General features: G+C 66.5%; 1 protein-coding gene across 2 annotated transcripts; it reads right to left on the minus strand.

Moving 5' to 3' along the window:
- Positions 1-2,567: 2,567 nt before the first annotated feature.
- On the minus strand, positions 2,568-23,133 carry PLXNB2 (plexin B2). Of its 2 annotated transcripts, none has more exons than XM_055142761.1 (38): positions 22,997-23,133; positions 16,325-16,378; positions 15,959-16,011; positions 12,711-13,803; positions 12,405-12,587; positions 12,199-12,327; positions 11,644-11,744; positions 11,442-11,568; positions 11,210-11,363; positions 10,668-10,782; positions 10,403-10,511; positions 10,219-10,320; positions 9,919-10,011; positions 9,311-9,392; positions 9,008-9,168; positions 8,746-8,894; positions 8,544-8,652; positions 8,302-8,438; positions 8,045-8,215; positions 7,779-7,908; positions 7,446-7,673; positions 7,155-7,331; positions 6,797-6,936; positions 6,610-6,710; positions 6,307-6,536; positions 6,048-6,229; positions 5,893-5,959; positions 5,654-5,800; positions 5,398-5,554; positions 5,212-5,312; positions 5,048-5,132; positions 4,792-4,946; positions 4,289-4,449; positions 4,053-4,200; positions 3,856-3,920; positions 3,676-3,751; positions 3,444-3,518; positions 2,568-3,361 (listed from the first exon to the last, which is right to left on the minus strand). In XM_055142761.1, exons 4-38 carry the CDS (start codon positions 13,788-13,790, stop codon positions 3,257-3,259), a joined length of 5,532 nt encoding a protein of 1,843 aa, XP_054998736.1. In that variant the 5' UTR covers positions 13,791-13,803; positions 15,959-16,011; positions 16,325-16,378; positions 22,997-23,133; the 3' UTR covers positions 2,568-3,256. The 2 variants fall into 2 exon arrangements, with proteins under 2 accessions (XP_054998736.1, XP_054998737.1); XM_055142762.1 differs by lacking the exon at positions 22,997-23,133 and adding an exon at positions 18,284-18,298.
- Between the last annotated feature and the right edge of the window lie 202 nt (positions 23,134-23,335).

Consider the following 23,335-nt stretch of genomic DNA (forward strand, 5'->3'; position numbering starts at 1 on the left):
GGTAGCTCTGGGGTGGTACTTGGGGGACCGTGTCGTGCTGGGGAGCGAACTCGTGCACGCGAGCACAAGCTCATCGCAGTGTGCTCACTGAGCCACCTTCCATACCCTCGTATGCTGCTTTATTTATCTTTATCTTGTTTTGGTTTTTGGTATCTCTCCAGTCCCAAATCTGAGATTTTTTTGTTTGTTTGGGACCACACCAACTGCTGCTCAGGGGTTAATCCTAGCTTTGCACTCAATAATTCTGGCAGGCGTGGGAGACCATATGGGGTGCTCAGAATCAAACCCGGGTCGGCCACAGGTGGCACGTGCAAGGCAAGCACCTTGCCCGCTGTACTATTGCTCTGGCCCCAAATAAGTGTTTTAATATATTAAAGTTTTGGGTCACACCCAGCGACGTTCAGGGGTCACTACGGTCTCTGCACTCAGGAATTACTCCTCGCGGTGCTCTGGGACCATATGGGAAACCGGGAATCAAACCCAGGTCCAGCGTGTGCAAGGCAAGCGCCCTATCCACTGTACACTCTCCAGCTCCTAACGTGAGTCTTGATTTTCAAATATCTGCTCTCAAAACGAGGGGCTGGGGAGATAGTTCCGGAATGAGGGATGCACAGCACGCATACACACGGTCCTTCGAACTGAATGTCCCGCTGGTACAGCATGGCCCCAGAGCTCCTCGGGGCTGCAGCATTGAACCGTCTGGACCCAGTGGCCGAGCACTGCCAGGAGTGACGGGCCCTGAGCACCACATGGGAGACCACAAAACATTCATGAAACTCAGAGGACTGCCCCGCCTGCTCTCCCGGGCCCCCCTGGGCTGTGCAGAGTCCCAATGTGGGCTGTGGCTGGGAACATCAGGAGCGCCTTTGTCTGCACCGGGCGGGAGGGGCCCTCGTTCCCTTGGCGACAGGTCCCGCCCCGACTCGCGTTCCCATGGCGACAGGCCCCGCCCTCCGGCCTGTGGTCCTCTTCCCTCTGCGCACCCAGAGGGCTGTGTCCAATCCGAGGGCTTTGGGCCCGCGCGGCCCCCAGGCTGGGCGGCTCGCACTGGGCCTTCTGGGTTGCACTGCCCCTCCCCCTCTACTCCCCCACCCACCCTCAGGTCCCACCCGCCAGCCGGCCAGGGAGGTCCTGAGGACAGTGCCGCAGGGGAGTTTCTCCTGGGTGGGTTGCAAAGGGGTGCCCGAGGGGACAGCGAGCAGAGAGGGGGCAGCTGTTTGTAGCTTCCATGACGGGTGAGGGGGTCGTGAGGACCTCCAAACACTGACCCTCCTCCACCCTCTGCTGCAGCTCGCTGTCACCCCAGGGTAACTACCCCCCAGCATGTCAGGGTCCTCACACAGGCCGCCCCTTCAGCCCGGCAGTCACTTAGCAGGATGCCTGGAGCCGGCTGGGAGAAGCTGAGGCGGCCCCGCCCGGACTCCACTACCCCGAGAAGTTGGGGAGGGGGAAGGGAAGGGGAAGGAAAAGCAGAAGAGGGAGCAGGGCACCCTCGATGCGTCAGCACCTTGCCAGCCCCTCCACCCTGATGTGATCAGCCGCCAGTTCCTCCTTTTTTTGGCCACACCCAGCTTAGCTCAGGGGTCACTCTCGGAGGTGTTCAGGGACAGGACAGGGTGCCGGGAATCGAACCTCAGTCTACCTCAGACAAGGCCTGACCCCTGCACTGTGCTGGCCTCAACACCCATTTTATACCTCCACCATGAAAGAAAAGCAACCGGAAACCCACTGGGGGTGGGCTGCCTGGGGCTCTACCTCAGCACAGCACACAGCACCCTCTCTGGGAAGTGAAACCGATGCCAGCAACAGCCCTGTCCCTAGGTTGGGGGCCACCTGTGGTGTGTCCAGGACTCCTGTGTGGCGGGACAGAACATTCTTGTCCCATGAATGCTGGACGTGGCTGCTCTGTCCACAAGTGGCTGCTGACCAGGCTTGTTCCAGCAACCCCGGTGCAAGGGCTGTGCTACTGCCACCAGTGCTGCTGAGAATCCAGCTGTCACCCGAGGGTGATGGACACCTAGGTCCAGCCACACCCGGAGCCCTTTCTGCTTGGGTTGGTATTTTTGGGCACCAGGGCCTGTTGTCCTGCTGACTGCTGTGTTCCTGTGTCCCAGTGCCCAGGGTGAGTGCTACGTGAAGGGAAGTCAGGCATGCTTATGTGACGGAAAATATGACGGGGGCGGGAGGGCTGCAGTCATTTCTCTCTGGCATCAACAGAGGTCACAATCCTCGAGCTCACACATATGTCCTGAGTGGTCCGTGGCCCTTTCATGAACCCAGGAGCCGTTGTAGTCCCATAATCTGAGTAGGGGGACACGGGCTCTCCCCAGCGCTACCCATGCCCAGCTGCACCTGGGAGGGGCAGCAGGGCAGATCCTGGCTCTTGACCCCCTTCTTCAGAAGGAAGGCGGGGACAGGACAGGGAAGCAGGCTCCAAGCACGACCAGCAGGTGGCGCCCTGCACCTGGCACTCCCGGACCCAGGGGATTAGGGAACCTGGATGGGTCAGTCCAGGGATGGGGGTGAGGGCAGGGCTGAGCGGCCGCAGGAGGAACCCAGTCCACCAGCAGAGTGAAAAAGACAGTTGTATTTGAGTCACGTTAAAACTTACAAAAGGGAGAGGGGTGGGGGGTTCCGCTGCCCCGGCCTGGCAGCCTCTCAGCGCCTGTCTGACAGGCCGGGGTGCCCAGTCTGTTGGGTCCCCTCTGGCCATTTGGGCCTCGACGTTGGACGTCCAGCTTGACCTTGGAGGTGGGGCCCTGGGCCAAGAGTCAGTGGGGACGCTGGCACCTTGCGAGGCGGGCCAGGTGAGGTCAGGAGGCTTCGTACCGCTTTTCTCCTCCCTTCCGGAGGGCAGGCTGGACCCTCGGCCCTGGGGGCTGCAGGCACTGACCCCCCCACAGACACACAAAGTGGCAAACCCAGGAATGTGAGGCGGCTGCTGGTGCTGGGAGGGACTTCGGCCCCCAGGAGCCCAGCGTGGCGCCAGGGGCCTAAGGCACATCTGCGAGCCCAGGGGCTCGCTCTGGAGACTGGACGAGCCGCCGCTGGACGCTGGTTCTGCAGGAGGGAGCTGGTGCTGGTGTATTGCTGGGAGGGGTCGCTCGAGATGCCTGCCCCCAGGGGCTCTTTCTTCCCCTGCTGCCAGAGAAGGGCTGAGCCCACACACTGGCCTCAGCCCGCAGGCCCCCACGCGTGGCTCCGGGGCCACACAGCTGTGCCTGCGGCGATCCGCGGCAACAGAGTGGGGGGGGGGTCAAAGGTCCGTGACCTTGTTCTCCAGGGCAGCTGCGATCTGGTGGAGGCGGAAGGCCAGCTGCATCTTCTGGGCAGCCGGGTCCTCCTCCAGGGCACTGATGATCTGAGGAGGGAGCCACGTCAGAGCACGGGCGGGGGCGGGGGCACCCAGCCCCATGCCCAGAGGGCAGCAGACAGCCGCCTACCTCGTCGTAGTACTTCTGCGTGTATTGGTAGAGCTGGTGCAGGGCGACCAGGGTGTTCAGGGAGTCCGTGTGGGCCTGGCAGGGGGACAGGCAGGGTGAGCCACGGGCAGGAGGTGCTCCCCAGGGGGCCGGGAGAGGAGCGCACCCCCCACACACCACCCCACGGTGGCCAGTCTGCCTGGTCCAGGGGAGGGGCAGCAGGCGCCATCCCCCCCACCAGCAACCGCCTTACCCGGGAAATCTCTGCCAAGTGTGTGTTCATGTCCTGGTCGCTGACCTGCACCATCTGCCGGACCCCCTTGTAGTAACTGTGGGCGGGTGTGGAGGTGGTCACAGGGTCACACAGGGCAGGTGGGGGTGGGGGGTGGGGGGAGAGGCACAGGCGGGCAGGGCGAGGCGGGGCGGCACTCACTCCTCCACCATCTTCTTGTAGGTAGAGATCTCCTTGGCATAGAGCAGCTTGTTGCTGGGGGAGTCCTGGGGGCCGGGGCGGCGGCAGGTAAGAGGGAGGGTGGAGGTGGAGGTCCCCGCGGCAGATGCCAGGCACGCCAGCAGCCCCCGCCCCACCCCCTGCGCCCCCCACGCAGACAGGCCCGCGCGCCCACTCACTCGGCTCAGCTTGTGCTCCGTGCGCGTGCAGGCGTCCATGAAGGTCTGTGCGATGACCGACAGGGACGCGTCCACCACCTCGTGCACTTGTACGTCAAAGATGAAGTGCGGGTTCTTGAGGATGTTCACCCAGAACCGCAGCGGTAAACTGAGGCAGAGTGCCAGAGCAGTGAGGAGGCGGGTGGGTGGGGACGGGGGTGGGCGGCAGGGGTGGGGGGGGATGGGGGTGGCCCCACCTGTTGGTCTTCCAGATGTGGATGGTGTCCTCGTCCCGCATGTCGTGCTTCTCCGCCTGCTCGTCCAGGAAGTCGAAGAAGTACTTGACCGCGGGCGGCACGGCGTGTCCCGGGGCCAGCACGCTCTGGAAGAAGTTGTCCACGAACTGCTGCAGCGTGCCCTGTGGGAGAGGGGGGCTCAGAGCCTGGGGGGTCCTGGGGGGTCCGAGCCTGGGGGGGCGGGTCCTGGGAGGGCTCAGAGCCTGGGCGGGGGCGGAGTCCTGGGAGGGCTCAGAGCCTGGGGGGCGGGGGCGGGGTCCTGGGAGGGCTCAGCACCTGGGCGGGGGCGGAGTCCTGGGAGGGCTCAGAGCCTGGGGGAGGCAGGGGAGGGGTCCTGGGAGGGCTCAGAGCCTGGGCGGGGCAGGGGAGGGGTCCTGGGAGGGCTCAGAGCCTGGGCGGGCGGGGGGCGGGGTCCTGGGAGGGCTCAGCGACTGGGAGGGCGGTCCTGGGGGGGTCAGAGCCACCTTGACCGAGAGCAGGCGCGTCAGGTAGATCTCCGTGATGGCCTTGGTGCGCTCCTTCTCCTTCACGCTGCCGCGCTTGGACTTGCCCTCGTCCACCTCGTCCGTGGGCCGCACCAGGTGCCACACGCGGTTCTCGTCCTCCAGGAGGGCGTGGCCTGTGGGGTCGGGGAAACTGAGGGCCGCGGGTGGGCCAGGGGGCCCCGTTCCCCAGATGCTGGCCCAGCGCCAGTGTCCAGGGCAAGAGGAGGGGACTCACGCTCCCCAGGCAGGTCCTGCTGGCTGTCCTCAGGCTGCTGCGAGACGCCCACTTTTGACAGGATGAGGGTGGCTCCGTCCCGGACCTGGGGAGCACTGCGGTGAGGGCGGGGCCTTGGGGCAGGGCTGGGGTGGGTGGGGTTGGGGCCGGGGGCCGGCTCTCACATTGTAGTGCATCAGCGTGTTGATGCGCCTCCAGCGACCCTCCCGCTGGGAGGTGAGGTCCAGGTCCGACAGGATCTGGGCGGTGGAGCCGGGTCGCCACTCTGTGGAGGACACGGCCCAGCTGCCCTCGCTGCAGCAGTGCCCCGCCCGCCGCCCCCCCACGCCACAGGGCGGCCTGGCGCTCACCTAGCACCACGCTGTCCGCCTTGGGCCAGCGGGAACAGGGCTGAGTGCGGTACACCTGGTCGATGATCTTCTCCTTGACTTGGGAGATGGTGTCGCAGTTGAGGACCTTCACGGGGATGGCGTCGAGACCCTCGTCCTGGACAATCACACTCACTGTCTGCAGAGTGGGGAAGGGCATCTGAGACCCTGGCTCCGGGGTGGCCGGCGGGCACAGTGGGTGCCCCGGTGCGGGGGCCGCGGGGAGGCTGGTGCTCACCAGGGGCGCGTACTCCACATCGTCCCCCAGCAGACCCGTGTCGTTGAGCGTGTACTTGGCCTTCTTCTGCACAGCGTCCACCGGGCCCTTCTCCACCTGGTGCTTGATTGCCTTGAAGAGCTTGTACAGGGGCTCGCCAGCGCTGTCCTGGAAGGGGGGTCCCCAGACGCCTCAGGCACTGCAGCCTCACGGGGGCACCACGGAGCGCCCGCCTCCCGCCCCCCGGCGGAGGGTCCCACCTTGAGGTACTGGTACAGGCAGATGGACATCCAGTTGGATAGCATCCGCTCCACCACCGTTTCCGACCTGAGGGCGCAGAGGTCTCGCGCTGCGTCCAGGCGGCCACCCCACCCCGCCCGGCGCCCGCCCACCCCGCCCCTCCCCGCCCACGCACCTGCGCAGCATCAGCTTCGGGTTCTTGGCCACCACGTACTGCTCCATGAGCTCGAGGAAGAGGGTGCGCATGATGTCCGTGTAGTACTCGAGCTTCCCGTGCAGCGCCACCGTCAGCAGGGACGCGAAGTAGACCTTGGCCCGGGCGGAGAACTCGCGCTGGTTCTCCAGGGTGTGGATGAACTGTCAGGTGGACAGCAGGGTCAGCTCTGCTCTGCCCAGCTCCGGGCGGCCCGGCCCCTCCCCCGCCCGGCGCTCACGTTGATGAGGAAAGATTTGCTGTTGAGCAGGTTGGAGAACTGGTAGAGGGCCTGCTCGACGGCCGGCCGCCGGGACTCGGGGATGTCCAGCTTGCCGGTGATCATCACGTCCTTATCGCCGTCCTTGGAGGGCAGGAAGAAGACGCGGTCCGTGTAGGTCTTGTAGTCCAGCACGGGGATGCCCGCCTCATGCACGTCGTTCGTCTGGTCTTCCATCTCGATCATCAGGTCTGCGGGGAGGCGGGGTGAGGCGCTGCCCTTGGCCCCTCGCCCGCGTGCCCCTGGCCGGGCTCCCGGCCCCACCTGTGAACTCCTTCTTGCAGCGGTCCCGCACGCTCTCCTCCAGGCCTTCCAGCTGAGACTTGATCTTCTCGTACTCACGCTCCGCCTGCTGGCTCTTCCTCCTGCGGGCACAGGGAGGTCCTGGGACCTGGCCAGGGGCTGGCGGGGGGGGGGGGGGGGTGGGCCTCTGCCTGCTGGGAGCGCTCACCAGTAGCAATAGACGGACACCACGATGACCAACACCATGGGCACGATGACCAGTGGCAAGATGAGGCTTAGGGGCACGTCACTGACCCGCGTGTCATACTCCACGCGGCCCAGCACCCACTCCCGGGAGCCGAACTTCACCTGTAGACGGGGCCAAGTGGGCTCAGCATGGACAGGTGTGCCCTGAAGAGCCAGCGGCCCGCCTCCAGCAACCCCAGGTGAGCCACCCAGTCCCGAGGCCCGCCCCATCTACTCAGGCTCCGCCCTATCTACTCAGGCCCTACCCCGCCCCGAGCCCCACCCCCAGCGGCTCAGGCCCCGCCCCCAGCATCCCCCCCACCAGTCCATGCTCTACGCACAATAAACTCGGGCAGGTTGTGCGCCGTATCCCGTTTCTGCCGCCGCTTAGGCGGGGGCTGCACCTCGGGGGGCTCACAGTACAGGTCCGTCTCGGTCAGCGTCTTCATGATGCAGCGCTCCGCACCCACGAAGGCCTCGGCCTCCTGCAGCGTCATGGCCTTGTTCAGGTTGGTGCCCTGGAAACGGGGGGTGGGGGGAGTGTCCTGTCGTCAGTTTCCCCGTCAGGAGACTGACACCAGCCCCGCCCCCACCTGTCCTGATGGCAGATGCCGAGCCCCGAGGGTCCTCACCCGGGCGTGGATGAGATTGTTGACCTGCTTCTTGACGCCATCTGTGAAGTTCTCAAAGGTGGGGTCGGCCACGTACTCGAAGGCGCCGGCCTCAGTCCTGAGCAGGGCACGGTGCCCGTCCATCTGGATGAGGGCCGTGAGGTTGTAGGCCTCGGGGTCCTCGGGCACCGCGGGGGACAGGAACATGACCTTGGAGTCGTTGTAGAACACGTACTCGGTGCCTACCACCTGTGAGTGAGGCTGGTCAGGGCCCAGCCCGCCCCCCAGGGCAGCACCCTGGGTGGCATCTGGGGGGCTCCAGCAGCCCCCTTTCTTAGTGACCCAAGGACTGACCGTGGTGGGCTGCAGGGGTCCAGATTCCCGGCGCTGCCGCCAGGTCTGCAGGGGCTCTGCGAGGACCACCATGGAGAACTTCTGGATCAGGCTGAAGCCCTCCCCGGTGACGTTGATGCTCCGGCCGCCACTGGGAGTGGAAACAGACCTGAGTGGGCCCAGCTGCCCCTAGCCCGGGCCGGGCTCTGGGGGAGGTTCCGGGGCCTCCCGCCAGCGGGCTGTTGGTGCAGGGCGTGGGGGGCAGGGGCAGGGGGCACCGGGCGCACCTGACGAAGCTTCGCAGGGGCATGAAGGCCCGCAGGACGGGGTTCTCGCGGTAGGTGAAGGTGACGCCAGGGCCAGACACTGGCGAGCCCCCGTAGGAGATGTCCAGGGGCAGTTCCCCCAGGGTTGGCTGTGGGCCGGTGACACACTGCAGCTCCGCTCCAAACTGTGTCCTGCAGTGGGGTGGGGCGAGCGTCAGGCGGGACCCCCCCCACAGCCTCACCCCCTGCCGCCCCCAGGTCAGGCCAGGGCCACCTACACTTTGCAGGGGATGCCTTGGATGGAGACCTGCACGTCCTCCTGGGAGCCCGTGTCCAGGTGGATGCCGCTGATGGTCAGCGTGGTCCCACCTGCCTGGGGGCCCTGCTTTGGCTCCACGCTCAGGGGCTGTGGCTGCTGGAGGAGGGGGAGGCGTGGAGGGTCAGCGCAGGGCCAGGGCTCCCAGAGTAGAGGGTCAGCGCATGGTCAGGGCTCCCCCAGGTCCCCTGGCCAGGCACTTACTTGGTACGTGAACTGGACATCCGGTGGCGAGTGGCCAAGCTTCCCATTGACCTCTACCTCGACGCCCCCCGAGAAGGGCTCCTCTGCTGCTGTGATGACACACACAATCCTGGGGACAGGGGACATTTCTGAGATGCTCCGTGTCCTCTGTCACTGTGGGCTGCCCCGCACCCAGCCCCTGCCTCACATGTCACCCACTCACCGGGTGGACACGGAGTAGCGCTCGGGCTCAAAGTCACAGCTGCGGCCCGCCACAGTCACCCTTTGCACGTCATCTGCGGTAACGCCCAGGTTGGACCCGAGGATGGTGAGGCGGATACCCCCACCCAGGGGGCCCGTTTCGGGCTGGATCTGCAATGACAGAGCCCAGCTAGCCCAGCGGCAGGGCTGGGACGAGATGGCGGGGTCTGGCTGGGCCACAGCCCCCGCCCAGCCCGGGCGGCACTACGAGGGGATGTGCTCACCCTGGTGATGACCGGCGGTGGGCATTCGGAGGTGGCGTTGCTACACTGAGCCTCGTACACGCACCGATTCTGCCCGCCACACCACACACAGCGGTAGGTGGGGTCGGCCGCCAGGCAGAGGCTGCAGTCACTGCGGCCGAAGGAGCAGTTGTAGAGGGTGACTGCGGAGAGAGCAGGTCGGGAGGCTGCCCACACCCAGAGCCGGGCACCCACAGGGCCTCCCCTGCCCGCCTCGGGGCAACCCCGCCTGCAAAGCCTCCTCCCACTGTGGACCCCCCACCATCACTGCCCATCCCCACCCACCTTGGAGCTTGCTGTCGATGTTCTTGCCGTGGGACTTGACGTACAGGTGCAGGGCTAGTGTCTCATTGGTGTCGTGGGACAGCTGGGGATTCACAGGGACAGGCTGTACCTGGGCTACCCTCCACGAAGGCACCCAGAGAGCCAGCTCCTATGACCTGGGGCCTCTCGGTCACACAAACACATTCACTCACACTCACACACACAAGTACACAGTCACAGGGCACTGTGCTATGCTTGTCACACAGATACAGACAAGTACAGTCACAGGACACACATTCACTCACATAGAGACACATTCACTAACACAATCACAGACACACAATCACGACGCAATCAGACACATAACCACGATGCAATCAGATGCAATCAGACACACACATTCACTCACACAATCACAGACACACAATCACGACGCTGCCACAGGACAGGCAGACACCATTATTCACACACACACACACACACACACACACTCAGACAGACAGACAGACACACACACACTCTCTCAGGCCTCCTCAGAAGGGTAGGGAGACAAGCCACCCCTCTCTGAGCTGCAGAGTTTACAGGCTGCCCCAGGCCTGCCAGCAGCTGTGTCCACCCGGGGGCGGTACCTTTGGGGTCCGGAAGGAGAAGACGCCCGTCTCCTGCAGGCTCACTGGCACCTCGAACCCAAGCAGCTCGCTGCCCACATGCAGAGAGGAGGCCTGCGGACAGCCCAGTCAGAGCCCTGCGGGCTGCCCCACCCACAGCCCCCCACGCCCTTGGGCAGCTCTGCCGCCCTTCCTGCCTGGAGCCCGTGGGCGCCCCACCCAGTTCCTCTCCCCAGCTATGCTGTGCAGCTACAGCTGGATGCACTGACCCGAACAGGTGGACCTTGGCTGGGCCAGCCTGAGCCCCTCCACAGCCCCCACCTTTGCTGTGTCCAGGTTCTGGCCCTCGAAGGTCACGTCTGTCTCGTGGTTCATAGGGATGACCAGCGGGCTGGGGTTCAGGAACTGGGGGCAATCGTGCTCCTGGAGGATAAGGCAGGTCAGCACAGCCCGTGGCCTCCGCCTTGGGGCCTAGAGGATGCTCCCTCCTCAGGGGGTCCCTCACCATGTGGGCACGGATGACGCCGTCCTCGGGGTTGAGGGAGGCCTCCCGGCACTCATGGTAGCGCAAGTCCCACTGGCAGGTCCACTGGTTGCTGGCACAGGAGATGCACCTGCAGGAGAGGGGAGATGGGACGAGGCTCGACACGGTGGGCGTGGCCCGGATGCAGTGGGCGGGGCCAGGGCACGGTGGGCGTGGTCCCAATGTGGTGGGTGGAGCCAGGGCGCAGTGCGAAGGGCCCGCAGGGGCGTGGTGGGGGCCCACTCACGGCAGGTTCTTCTCCAGGCTCATGGCCTCCCGGCAGTCGTAGAAGGGGTACAGGTGGGAAGTGAGGAAGACATTGCCGTGCTTGAAGAGGAGCTGGATGCTCACGTCCACGTGGTCTGTGAAGTGCCGGGGGGAGACGGTGTCAGCGGGGGGCAGGGAGCCTGGCATTGTTCCCCCCAGTCCCAGCAGATGGCCCCTGTGCAGCCCCAGAGCCTCGGAGAGAGCTGAGCCCAGGCACGGAGAGGCCGCTCAGGGCAGGGCGAGGCAGCACCAGGGGCAGGCCCAGGAGCCACTCCCAGGCCCAGCTGTGCCCTTCTCATGCCGGCTGCCACCGGGGCTCCACGCCCACCAGGTGCCTGCACTATCCGCCGTGGCCTCAGCACCTGAACAGGTGGCACAGCTGCTCTGTCCTTGGCACAGCCCCGCCCCTGTGTCCCCTGGGGAAGGCTGGGGGTGGGGCCTCTGCTGGCACCCAGAGGTGCCGAGCGGAAAGGAATGAAGAAGCAGGAAGGAAGGTCCCACGTGAGTGAGGGTGGGGCTCACCTTGGCCGGGCAGCGTGGGCGGAATGCTGTTTGGGGAGTAGCAACCCACAGTGTCCCCTTTCACACGGGCAGGCTGGGGCGGGGAGTCCCCAAAGTGGCACAGCAGCTCATCCTCCTTACTCAAGGCCGGGAGGGGGCTGATGGTCAGGAAGACCTGTAGGAGGGTAGGGGTCTCACGGCCTGTCTGTGCCAAGACCCCGCCACCTCCCCACAGGCCTCCCCAAGGCTGTACCTCGCCCTGCGCCCGCCGACTCATGTTCTGTGGCAGTGCCCCAGTGATCGTCACGCATGACTCGGCTCGGCTCCACAGCCAGTGGCCCTGCTCGGCAGCCCGAGGGCACTCAGCCCTCCTGGTACACCTGGAGGGCAGGAGGTGTTAGTGCCGGCCCCATCCCCCAGGGCAGTGCCCTGGCCCTGCCCTGCCCAGCACTCACCGTCCCTCCGCGACACACCAGCCGCAGTAGGGGTCCTGTGAGCTGTGGCACTGGGCACAGGTGGCATAGCTCAGACACTCCTGCACCGGGAGCAGGAACACCTGGGGATAGGCACGTGTTCCAGCACATGCTCCCAGAGGGACCCCACCTGTACCTCTGAGCAGACGGGCCTCAGCTACGGGCGAGGGGAACGCCAAGGGCAGGAGGGAAACTGGGGACACTGATGGAGGGAAGTGGACACTGGTGCTGGAACACTGGACACCGGAAACTCAATCATGAATGACTTTGTGATTCATAGTGACTCAGTGATTAAAAAACAAACCAACCCTCAGAAAGCAACAGGCAGCAAATGCCCAGCAGGGCCCATGTGGGCATGGCAGCTCAGGGCACAGGAAGTCACAGGGTCGTCTGGCTGTGTAGCCTCCAGGGCACTGCCCAGGCCACAGGAGGGGCTCCCACAGCAGCCCCCCGTAAGCCAGCGGGTCTGGTTCCATGCCGGGTTTAGAACCACGATGGCCTGTCCCCTCCTGTTCCCGCTCCCTGTGGCCCGTCTACCTTGTCCTGGGTGATGGCATACAGGCTGGCACCGTCTGCGGACAGCACCAGGTCCTGCTTGATCTTCTTATTGATCTCCACGAGGATGGAGCCGTACTCAGCAGAGGTGCCATCGGGGTCGAGATACACCTGCAAGCACAGGGCTGGTCCTGGAGGGGTGCCCGCTGCCCCCTTCCCCCAGGGCTGCCCACTGGCCCCCGCCTCACCTTGAGGATACGGCCATCCGAGGTGCCCAGGAAGGCCACGGTGTGGCCATTCTCGGAGGTCACCGTCACAGCCGTGAGGTTGAGGCCTCCACGCTGCAGCACTGCTGTGGCCGTGAGCCCATCCCGGCTGCCCAGTGGGTAGGGCAGGTGCTCCGAGCCGCATGGGAAGCTCTCGCTGGCCGTCTAGGGACCAAGGTGTCAGTGGGAAAACCAGGTCACTACCTGGGTCCCCAGGAATGGGTGCCCGCTTGTCCAAGCTGCCCTCTCCCACCACCTGCCCCGTCCACGGGAAGGTGCGGGCCCCACCTGCCCGTGGCCGCCACACTGGATCTCGCCGTGGAAGGGTTTGTAGAAAGTGTCCCGGCCGGCCTCCCGGGAGCCCGTGTAGCAGGACTCCCGATTGGTCTCCATCTTGTCGTGGACCTTGTCCAGGGGGAACAAGCAGAGGCCGGCCCGGGGCCCCCCACCACCACGGCCCTCGAGAGTGAAGAGCGTGTAGAGCACTGGGTCGCCCTCGGGGGCAGCCACGGAGGCGGCCAGGCAGGTGGCAAAGGGGGGGTTGGGGTCTGGGCCGGGGCCGGGGTCCAGGCACTGCAGGTCCATTTCCAGGTAGGAGTAGTAGAAGGGGTCGTTCTTGCACATGCGTGCCAGCAGCGTGCGGTTGCGTGGCGGGTGCTTGTCCTGCTGGTTGAAGACGAAGAAGACATAGGAGCCGTCCTCGAAGGCGGCCACGAACTGCTGGGTGTTGCTGGACAGGTAGCCGGCCTTGTAGGTGGCGTGGTCCGTGTAGGCCTCGAAGGCCTCCCTGCCCTCCGTGCGGTCCAGCAGCCGGGTGCTCACGATGATGCCATTGTCGTGCGGCCCGTTGCCCTTGCCCACGAACAGCACGCGCTCGCTACCCACGCCCGTGGCCCCCACCAGCCCCACGGTGGCCACGCCCTCATCGTTGCTGGCCACGAAGGACTTCTCCCCGCTGCCGTCCTCGTAGAAGAGCCGCGTGGAGATGTTACTCAGCGCCCGCAGGGCACAGATGCCCTTGAAGAGGCTGCCGCACTCCACCAGCCGCTGCCCGGGCGGGTCCAGCAGCAGCAGCTGGTTCACGTTGTCGGTGGGCACGGCCTCGTGGCACTGGCTGGGCTCGATGGGGGGCGTGCACTTCTTGTTGTCCCGCGCGGGGCCCGTGGTCGCCTGCTGCTGCAGCGTCAGGTCTGCACCCAGCTGGTAGAGCGCGTTCACGGCGCCCAGGTACACCACCCCCGACGCCCCGTCCACCGCCAGGTGGTTCAGCTCCGTCTCGCTGCGGAAGAACTGGAGCTTCCGGGGTCGCAGGCCCACGCCGGGGCCCACCAGGCCCAGAAGCATCAGGGCCCAGAGCTGCAGCGCCATGGCCCCCGGGACCCTGCAGGAGAGCGGAGGGTCAGGGAGTGGCAGTGCCCGCCAGCCCCCACCCGGGTGCACGGCACACAATCTGCTCAGAGGGCCGCGACCCTGTAAGAACCCTCAGGCTAAGCTGATGCTGCTCCCGTGTGTCCACCACCAGGCCAAGCTTCCAGGGCCCGGGACACCTTCTCCAGGAAGTCTGCCAGATGTCCCTGCAAGCTCTGGGTTCTGGGGTGGGGGGTAGTTCCCTAGAACCCAGCCTCAGGCTGACAGACCCTGGACATCCAATAGGTGGGCCACAGCCCTGCTCGACACTCCCGACTCCACAAGACCATGCTGGCTACCCGGCCGGACACAGGGCCTGGGCAGCAGCGGGAAGTGGCCCAGCCGGAGACACACTCACACTATTTATAGCCTTCCCAGAGGATCACAGAAGAGGCCCAGCGGGGGCCATCCTGCTGCCCCCAGGCACACAGGAGTAAGGACAGAGGCTGAGGGCTGTCCTGCCGAGGCCTGGACCCTGCGGGACCCCGCACAGACTGAGCCATGGGCCGGTCCCCACGCACAGGACAGCACCGGGGCCCCGTGGAGCAGGGGGCTTAGAACCCAGCCTGCAGGGCTCTACTTGTTGGGAAGGGCACTTCTGGGAGGCCTGGGAGCCCTGGGGCCTTGCTCTGTCTGACCCAGGGCCCTGTCCCCACCTGGGTGACATGTCGGTGGCACTGAGGACAGCTCTGGCCTTGCCGTGTGCCCTGATGGGCAGCAAAGGAGGTGAGCTGCCCGTGCCTGTACATCCACTCCCCTCTTCTTGGCTCCTCCCTGACCCAGGGGCGGATGGGTGCTGGGTGCTGGGTGTCCCCCACACCAGCTGGCCCCTGCTCTGGGGTGCGCCCTGGGAGCCCCATTTCTCTGCTGTTCTCTGCTGCTGTCTCCCACAGAATCGCTGTATCCTGGCAAGTCACCCCCCAGCCCCCGAGCCCACCCACCTCACCACCAAGGGCTGGCTGCAGTGTCTGGGAGGGGACAGCAGAGACAAGGAAAGGCCTGAGGTGCCCGTCCTGGGTGCCCGTCCTGGGTGCCCGTCCACAAGCCCCACAGGATCTCGGGCCGGACGGCCGAGTCCGGAGGCCGCAGTTTCAGGGAACCCAGTGGGGTGGAAGCTGGGGTCAGGCTGCCCGGCGAGGCCCTCGCTGAGACACTCCCACACCAGCTCGGCAGAGGGACCGCCCCCTCCCCGCCTGCTGCGGCCCGCCCTTCCCTCCCCTCCCGGCCTAGGGTGGCTCCACACCCCTTTCCAAGGGCCCAAAGTCCACGAGGCAACAGCCACGGGCTGCCTCTGGGGGGAAGGGGTCCTGGGCGAAAGCAAGGCCGCCTTGGCGGCCCGGCTCAGCTCACCTCGGCCCCTCTCAGCCTGCTCGCTCCGGCCCAGCTCCGCCTTCACGGCCGCGGGGAGCGGGAATGAAAGGAATGTTCCGGGCGCAGGGCGGGAGGCGAGCAGGCGGGGCGCTGCAGAGGAGGGGCGAGGGGGCGGCAGGGGGGCTCGGCCAGGGCGGAGGGGTAGGGGCCAGGTGGCCACCAGGCCTGGAACCTGAGCAGACCCAGTGGTGGTGGGACCATGCAGGAAATGCGCTCCCGGCCCCGCCTCTGGCTCCACCAGGACCAGCCTGACAGCCCTCCACACCTCCTCTGGCCCTAGGCTTCTCGCCCCAGGACCCCTCAAACCCGGGTCGATGGGGCTCCAGCCTGCCCCACCCTGCCCCGGAGCACAGGGTCACCCACCTGACCCGCGGCCCAGCCCTGCCAAGCGCTGGGCGCCTGGTACGGTCACGGTCACAAAGGGTCAAGGAGCTTCCTGCCTCCAGGGTTCCTGGAACGGAGCTTCCTGTTTTGAAGGCAACCCAGGGACCCCCGGGTGCAGCGAGGGGATTTCCTAAGGGCATCAGCTGGCCTTCTTCCTGGCTCCAGTCCCCAGTGCACTTCCAAGAAGTCACCCGAACTCCACAGGCCGGGAAAGTGGACGGGCTTCCCCCCAACCCCGCCCCCCGCCCCTAAAACAGCCAAGCTCCCTGCCTGCGTGTTCCCCAGCCAGGCTGCACGGGCCAGAACCCCAAGGACAAGAGCACGGCCAGCGGGCGCCCCTGTGGGCCTGGCTGAGCTCCATGGGCCCCACTCACCGAGGCTCCAGGAGTCTTGGTTAGTCTCTGCTCTGGGCCGGCATGGAGGCTCTCTAGGAAACAGGACAGATGGTCTCACGCTGCCCCCACACAGCCTTGCCCCCCTGGAACAGTGGACCCCAAGCCCAGGCCCAGGCACATGCTCACAGAGGTCAAAGGAAGAAGGACCAGGATAAGGGGCAGCTGCCTTCCGTTTGGACGCGATAGCAGGCACCTGCCCTTTTAAAGCCAGGCCCATGTATCAGCTTGATTGAAATAAAAGCTGCTGGGCCAGGGGCAGAGCTCTGCAGGAGGCCCTCCCCACCCCCAACAAAAGAAAAACTCCCTGAAAAATGTGCAAACCCATGACCCCACAGTTCTACTTACTAGCTGTGTGACCTTGGGCAAGTTACTTAGCTTCTCTGAGCCTCATTTCTTGGTCTGTGAAATGGAGACAGTCAGAGTGAACTCCGGGGTAAGGACAGACCATCGTTGCAGGAAGCCACAGGTGGCTGTTACACTGTAGCTCACAGCCTGGCTTGCCATTTTGTATCCGCTCATCCCAAAACTCCCCCATGCGTGCCCACCAGCTAACTTCACAATAGTTTGGCCAAAGTATTTGGCAACCACCCAGGCCCCTGGACAGCCGCCAGGCAGCCCCGCAGGATGACCGGGGCACGGGTTCCAGGGACCTCCACGCCGTGGGTGTGCATGGACGCAGTTTAATTGCTGATTTCCTCCTAATCAGCTGGGACTAGGCTGGGTCAGAAACTTCGCTCGTTAAAGGGAAAAACTCAGAGCATGCCTCATCACAGGGCTAAACAACTACCGTGCCCACCGCCCAGCCCCAGCCCTGCTCTGCCTCGCTGACCCTCCGACCACCGCTCCTAGTCTGTCCCCCCACAAGGCCCGGCTGTGTCCTCTCCACCCTGCGGGAGGGACCCATGGCAGGTCTGAGGGAGAGCGGGGCAGGGGGGTTGCCCCTTTGTACACCTGGACCAGGGGCTGAGCCGGGAAGGGTTAATCCTGGCCCCGTTGGCTTGCGGCCTGGTGTGGGGTGAGGGTGTCCTTTTGCCCAGGCACTCAAGGCAGCCTTTGTGGAAGGGGCAAAGGCCAGTCCACAGGCAAACTCAGGACCAGCCCCAAGCGGCCAGGCCTAAGCACCCCATGAGAAAGTGGGGACCTGCCCACCTCCAGACCTGAACAGTAGAGAGGGGGCGTGTGAACGCAGGATACCCCCTCAGTGCCCCTCCCAGGACCCCTCCTACATACACACCCCTCGCAGGACCCTGACACACACGTGCCCCTCCCGGGACCCCTGGCTTCCTCCAACCCTGCATTCGCCCCACCCCACGTGTGCATGCTGGCTGCTTGTCCCTCCAGGAAGGGGCCCTCCAGGAAGGGACCTGCCACAGGCCCCGATGGCCGGGCTGGGTCCATCTCTGCCACAGGCCCAAGACTGCCCCTGGAGTTCTCCCTTCTGCTCAGTGAACCCTGCATACCACAACTGCCCACCGCCCCCCATTCTGCCACTCCCACCAGCCTCAGAAGACCCTGGGGCACCCCCAGGTTTACCAAGCTGTGGGTAACCCACCTGTCACACATGCAACCGAACTACCGGGCTCTGCTGCCTTCTAGCCTGTCATGTCACTCAGTGACTCAGTTTCCCCCACTGCACCACCCCTGTGGGTGGCTGTGGGGCAGGAGCACAGAGAACAGTCTCAGGTGCACCAGATCCTGGAGCACCCCCGACACGCCAGCCTCTGGTGGGGCATGCATGCCTTCGTCCAGGGCCCGGGAGGGGTGGCACAGGGGACTTCTGTCCTGCAGGGTTCCCCTCCCGAGTCAGTGGGAAGCAGGGTGAGCCCCAGCAGAGAGCAGAAACAGGCACAGGAGGGGAAGGGGGTGTCCTTCCTGTAATATCACTGAGGTGTGCGCGGAGCTGGCTCATCCCAGGCCGGCGCAGGAGTGGAGCGCGGGGACGCAGGGCAGAGGGGAGAGGAGGGTCACCCGTGCCAGTCTCGCGCGGGCCCTGCACTGTGGGGGGCGCCTCGCCACCGCAGTCCTCCCCTCCCCTCCCCCGCAGGCAGCTGGCAGCCGGGCAGGCTCACAGAAGATGCAAATGTGCAATTAGCCGGGCGCGCGCGGCCAATGGGGACAGACAGGCCAGACGCCCAGGGCCGGCGCACTGCTTCCAAACAAGCGCGAGGGAGGGGCGCGCGACTACCTGGGGACCCCCGGCGGCTCTGCCGCCGCCCGAGACCCGCAGCCCCCACCTCCGGCGCCCGCGCGGGGTCACGTGGCCCGGTTGGCTCACCTGGACGCAGGCGCCCGCGACCGACTCACCTGGGACAGGCGCCGCGGCGGCAGGGGCGGGGCGGGGCGGCTCCGGGACCCACTGACGTCCCGGCCTTGCGTCAGCGCCTCCCACGGGACCCGCCCGCCTGCACAGGTGCCACCGCCCTCCACCCCGCCCCACCCTGGCCCCAAGCCCATTGTCAGGTCACTTCCCCAAGGCAGCGTCCAGCCCCTGGTGGGGGTGAAGGTAGGGCTGAGCCCACAAACGTGTATGGGGGGGGGCCCCTGCCCCTCCACCCAGGCCCCTGCCCTGGGCACCTCAGGAGATCAGTCCTGAACCTTCCCAGCCCCTGCACGGCAGCTCTCTGCAGGCACCCTCTCAGACCAGAACACCTGTGGCCGGCTGCCACTGCCCCCCTCCCCACCAATGCCTGACCACCTGGACACTGGACAGCAGAACTTGGATGGTCCTTCAGTCCAGGGAGGACTAGAGGCCCTGCCCCCAGGCCCAGGACAGGACAGGAGTCCAGGCAGCTACGTACGCACACGCCCTCAGCCTCCCTCTCCAGCACCCACAGATCACAAAGCCCCCCTCCCCGCCCCACGCACTCAGGGAACACACGCCCATCCCGGGCCCAGGAGCTGCTGGAGCCACAGCAGGCATTACAAGGGAGGGGGCAAGGCCCCTCTGCTGCCAGTGCTCTGCAGTGACTGGCCCCAAGGTTGGTGCTGCGGCAGGTGCGAGCCCTCCTTTACGGAGCCCAGTGGAGAGCCAGGAGGGACAGGAAGAGGAGGCAGACGCAAGGCTGCTCAGCCCGGGGGCGCCCAGGAAAAGCTGGAATCGCAGCCTGCACAGGCAGGTGGCTGGGGGGGACGGGGACGGAGGACCAGCACAGCCTCTGCCTCCCTGCCCCCCACCCCTGCAAGCCCACCCCCAGCTGGCCCAGCCTGCTAGTTGGCCTGTGCTGGCGGCAGGGGGGTGTGGGGAGCACTGGGTTGAGAGAGGAGCAAAGCCTGTAATCTCCCCATCACTGTCAGAGCCTCGGCGGTCACCCCAGCCTGCCTCCTCCACCAAGAGCGAACCCCACAATTAGCCAGGGGCACTCTGCCAGGCGGGCCTGCCAGCCACCACTCACACACAGGACTACACGTGTTCGCACATGTGTGAACACACATGACAGCACGTGCAGTGATCTCACACATGAAAGTATGCACAAGACCTCGGGCGTAGGCACATGTGATGGTACATGTGCACATACATGCCAGCACTGCACAAGCACCCGTGACCACACTGCACACACGATAGCTCAGATGCAGAGACGCAGGGTCACGCCATGCAGGTACACGTGTGTTGTGCTGGCCCTGGCTCAACGTCTCTGCGACATGAAACCGTGGAGGAAGGGCAGAGCCCAGCACTCAGGCCTGGAAGATGGTGGCAGGGGAGGTCCTGGTGGGAGCCAGTGCCAGTTAACTGCCGTGAGGCCTGGAGTGGCTTGCTGAGCAGGGTAGGCTGCAAGGAGGAGGTGGCCAGTGTGTGGGTGACCGTGGAGCGGGGCCATCTGATCAAAGGCAGCATGGGGCTTGGTCGGGGTGCGGCCGAGACTGGTGAGGAGTGTGAGGTGCCAGACTGAGAATGGAGACCAGGCACGGGGTGGGGCAGCAGGCCGGGCCCGGGAGCAATCCGAGGGGGCGGGGAAGGGGGACGGGGCAGGGACCAGGGAGTCCCAGGGAGGGTGGTGCGGACACAGCCCTTCCCTGCTGGCGAGAGGCTCCCAGCGGCCCCGAAGCCAAGGCGAGAGCAGGAAGTAAAGTCCTCCGGTCCCTTGCACGTGGCCGGGCGGGGAGGCAGGCTCTGCCCCCACACCCTGCACCTCTGCAAGTATCTGGGGTGCTCCTGTCAGCAGCCGGCCTGTGCAGGCTGCCTCACCCCTGGGTCAGGGGGAGGACGGCACGGGCCCTGCCACTGTCCCCGCACTCGAAGCTCCGCTGGGCACATCCCGGTGCCACCTCTGCCTCCACGAGGCCCCTGCACTGGCGTGCATGGCCGGGGAGGCCGGGCAGGGGGACGGTGGGGGTCACAGGGTCCGCGGGCCGGAACTGTCCCAGCCAAGGGGCACTGTTGACACAGGTGGCCTTCTGGGAGGCGGACATCAAGCCTGCTTCTTTCCTGCCTCCCAGCCCAGCCCAGCCCCCAGGCACTGTCACAGACAACAGGGCTTCTCCAGGCCCCGCCCAGGGAACTGTGGGCCCGGGTGCCAAGGGCCCCTCCACCCACCCCGGGCCAGCCTCCGCCCGGAAGCTGGAGAAAGCTGGACTCACCCAGGCTGCACCCAAAGGCGCCCTTCACCCTATGCCAGGCCAGACTCCACAGGCAGCAGAATGGGGAACTGGCGCTTTCAGAGCTTTGGGGCGCTCTGGGGCTCAGAGCCAGTCCCGCCAGAGGCCTGGTCCCAGCCCAGACACGCTCCCCGCTGCAGCGGGCACGAGGGGGCACAGGGTGGCTGTAAAGGGGCCCTCAGCACAGTATCCCCTCCCACCCCACCCAGCTGTCCCTACTGCACCCTGGGCTCCAGGGGACCTGGGCGAGCGGGTCAGTCAGAGGCTGCCCCAAGGGAGGGGGTACTGGGCGAGACAGCAGAGGCCCATGGGGCCGGCAAGCTCCCTGAAGCAGAACCAAGACACGCTCTGCCTGGTCAGCAGGGGCCGAGCTTGTGAGGGGGAGGGTGGGCACAGCCCCGGAGAAAGGGGAAATGCAGGAACAGGACACACCAGTGGGTGCTGGCCCCACCCCCTTCAGCCCCAGACCCCCATGTCACCCCGGTCACCTCGCCTGCCACTTCACTGTCTCCCAGGGGCAGCTACTCCGAGGGAAGCAAAGGGCCCCCAGCCTGCAGCCCACGAAGAGGGAGGACAGCCGGCCGGCGCTCAGCAGAGCTCAGAAGGGGCCGGAACCCCGTGGAGACTGACAGGACGCCTCGGAAGGTCTGCGGTAGCTCAGGCAGAGCCGTCCCAGTGGCTGGGGGGCACCATATGGCCCCTCCTGGGGCTGCTGCCCCCTGCCCAGCGCCTTCCACTCCAATCTCTTCCGCTCCACTCCCCTGGGTCGGGGCCAGCCCTGGGCTTCCTGTGCTCGGCCAGCTGCCAACACGGCCTGCGGGGGTCCCTTCAGGGGCTGCTGGGCTCGTGCCCACCCAGGCCTGGGCCCGGGAGGGAGGCTGGTCAGAAGCTGGGACAGAGGCGGGGATGGCACCTTCTCTGCCTCCACTTCCTCACTCAGGGGCTGCGCAGTGTGGCAGGAGCAAGGGGGTTGGGTGGGGGCTGGCTGGAGGGAGCCTGCAGCTGGGCAGCTGGTCTCTCGGGGCAGAAAGGCCACACAGGGTCCACTGAAACGGGCACCCCGCGCCCCGCCCTGGGCAGCGCCAGCACCTGCTGGCTCTCGGCGGGAAGCCCCAGTGAGTCACTGGGGTGCGTCTACTAGAGGCCCTGAGAGCCTAGAGCACGGTGTGGAGGCTCTGGGGAACACGGGGTCCTTCCCTGCCCGCAGACCCCGCCTGTGGTCCTCCTGCACCCACCTTCAAGCAGGGGCACTCGCGGGCCACCCCAGGCTGGCTCAGCAGGGCCTGCCGGGGCCCACTCAGGCTCAGCCCGGGGTGCCCCCGCCGCCCAGGCCGACCGGTCGGAGCAGCCGTGGCAGAGGAGCAGCGATGCCTGGACTTGCCCGGCCCCCCCTGGGGCTCTCCACCCACGGCCCGGAAGTGGATCCCTCTCCCACGCCACGGCCCCCCCTTTGGTGGCTGGACATGGCTGGGTAATCCAAAATAATTCCTCCTGGCAGGCAGCCGGCGGGAGGGGGACTCACATACCAGATCCTGTTTGTCTTGGAGACGCCCCTCTACCCCCTCTCCCGGGGAGGAGGGCCCACCTGCAGCTCCCCTGTGCCCTAGGTGGACCCCACAGACCCAGTTCAGCCCCCACCAGGAGAGACCCCCGCAACACAGAGGGCACTGCCGCCCTCCTGCCCACGGTCCTGGGGAAGAAGTGAGACGCGAAGAGCAAGCACAGCTCTGAAGGCCCCAGGACCCAAACATCTCCCTATTTTGGGGGTCCCGCCTCAGCGCAGTCCTGACTCTCGCCCCAGGCCTGTCTGGGTCCTACTTCCTTTCCCAAGTTTCTGGGAGGCCTATTGACGTGGCAGGAAACTTCGGGGCTCTTGAACTTGGAGGACCCCCAAATCTGTCAAGGACCCTGAGCACAACCAGGGCCCATCCAGGAGAGCTGCTGGAGGAAGACTCATAGGACATGAGGGGCAGAGCCCAGGCACTGCGCGCACAGGCGGGCACCCAGCCCGGCTCTGGGACTTCCGGGGACTCCGGCTGTCCCCCCAAACACCACTCCAGCGCTAACACAAACAAGCGCGGCCCCGCCGGCGGCTGCAGACCCACGGGGGGCGCAGGCCCGGGCCCCGGGGCTCCACGGCTCCCCGCGGGGGCGCTGGGGATTCCCACGCCCCCCAAAGCGCAGCCTGCACCCACCTCCCAGCGCCATCAGGCCTCGACCCGGGCGCTCTGAGCGGTGGGGCCCGGCTCGCCCCAAGGACCGCGGGGCGCAAGTCTGCGCTCGGGGAAAGTGCGGGCCTGGCGGGGGCCGCGCGCGCGCCCACCCGGGCCCCGCGCCCCGCGCCCCGCGCCCGCGCCCGGCCCCGCGCCCCGGCCCGGCCAGGCCGACCGCGGCGCCCCGTTCCCCGCGCCCCCGCCGCGGTACCTGCACGTCCGCCGCCGACGTTCGATGGCGCCCGGGCCGTGATCGGCGCTGCGCTCCGGCCCGCGCCGCTGCCATGGAGACCGGCCTTTGTGTGGCCGAGGAGGGGCCGGAGCGCGCGGGAGCAGCCGGCCCCGCCCCCGCCGGCGGGGAGGGGGAGGGGAGGGTGGGGGCAGGGGAGGGGCGGGGCAGAGGGGAGGGGCGCCGGGAGGGGCAGGGGCGCAGGGCGGAGGGGGCGGGCCAGAGGGGCGGGCCGGGGGAGGGTGGGGAGGCCCGGGTCGCGGCGGCGGCGGCGGCGGCGGCGGCGGCGGGATGTGGGGTGGCCGCCGTGTCCTGCACTGC

Source organism: Sorex araneus, chromosome 6 (genome assembly GCF_027595985.1).
Source record: "Sorex araneus isolate mSorAra2 chromosome 6, mSorAra2.pri, whole genome shotgun sequence".
Classification (NCBI taxonomy): Eukaryota; Metazoa; Chordata; class Mammalia; order Eulipotyphla; family Soricidae; genus Sorex; species Sorex araneus.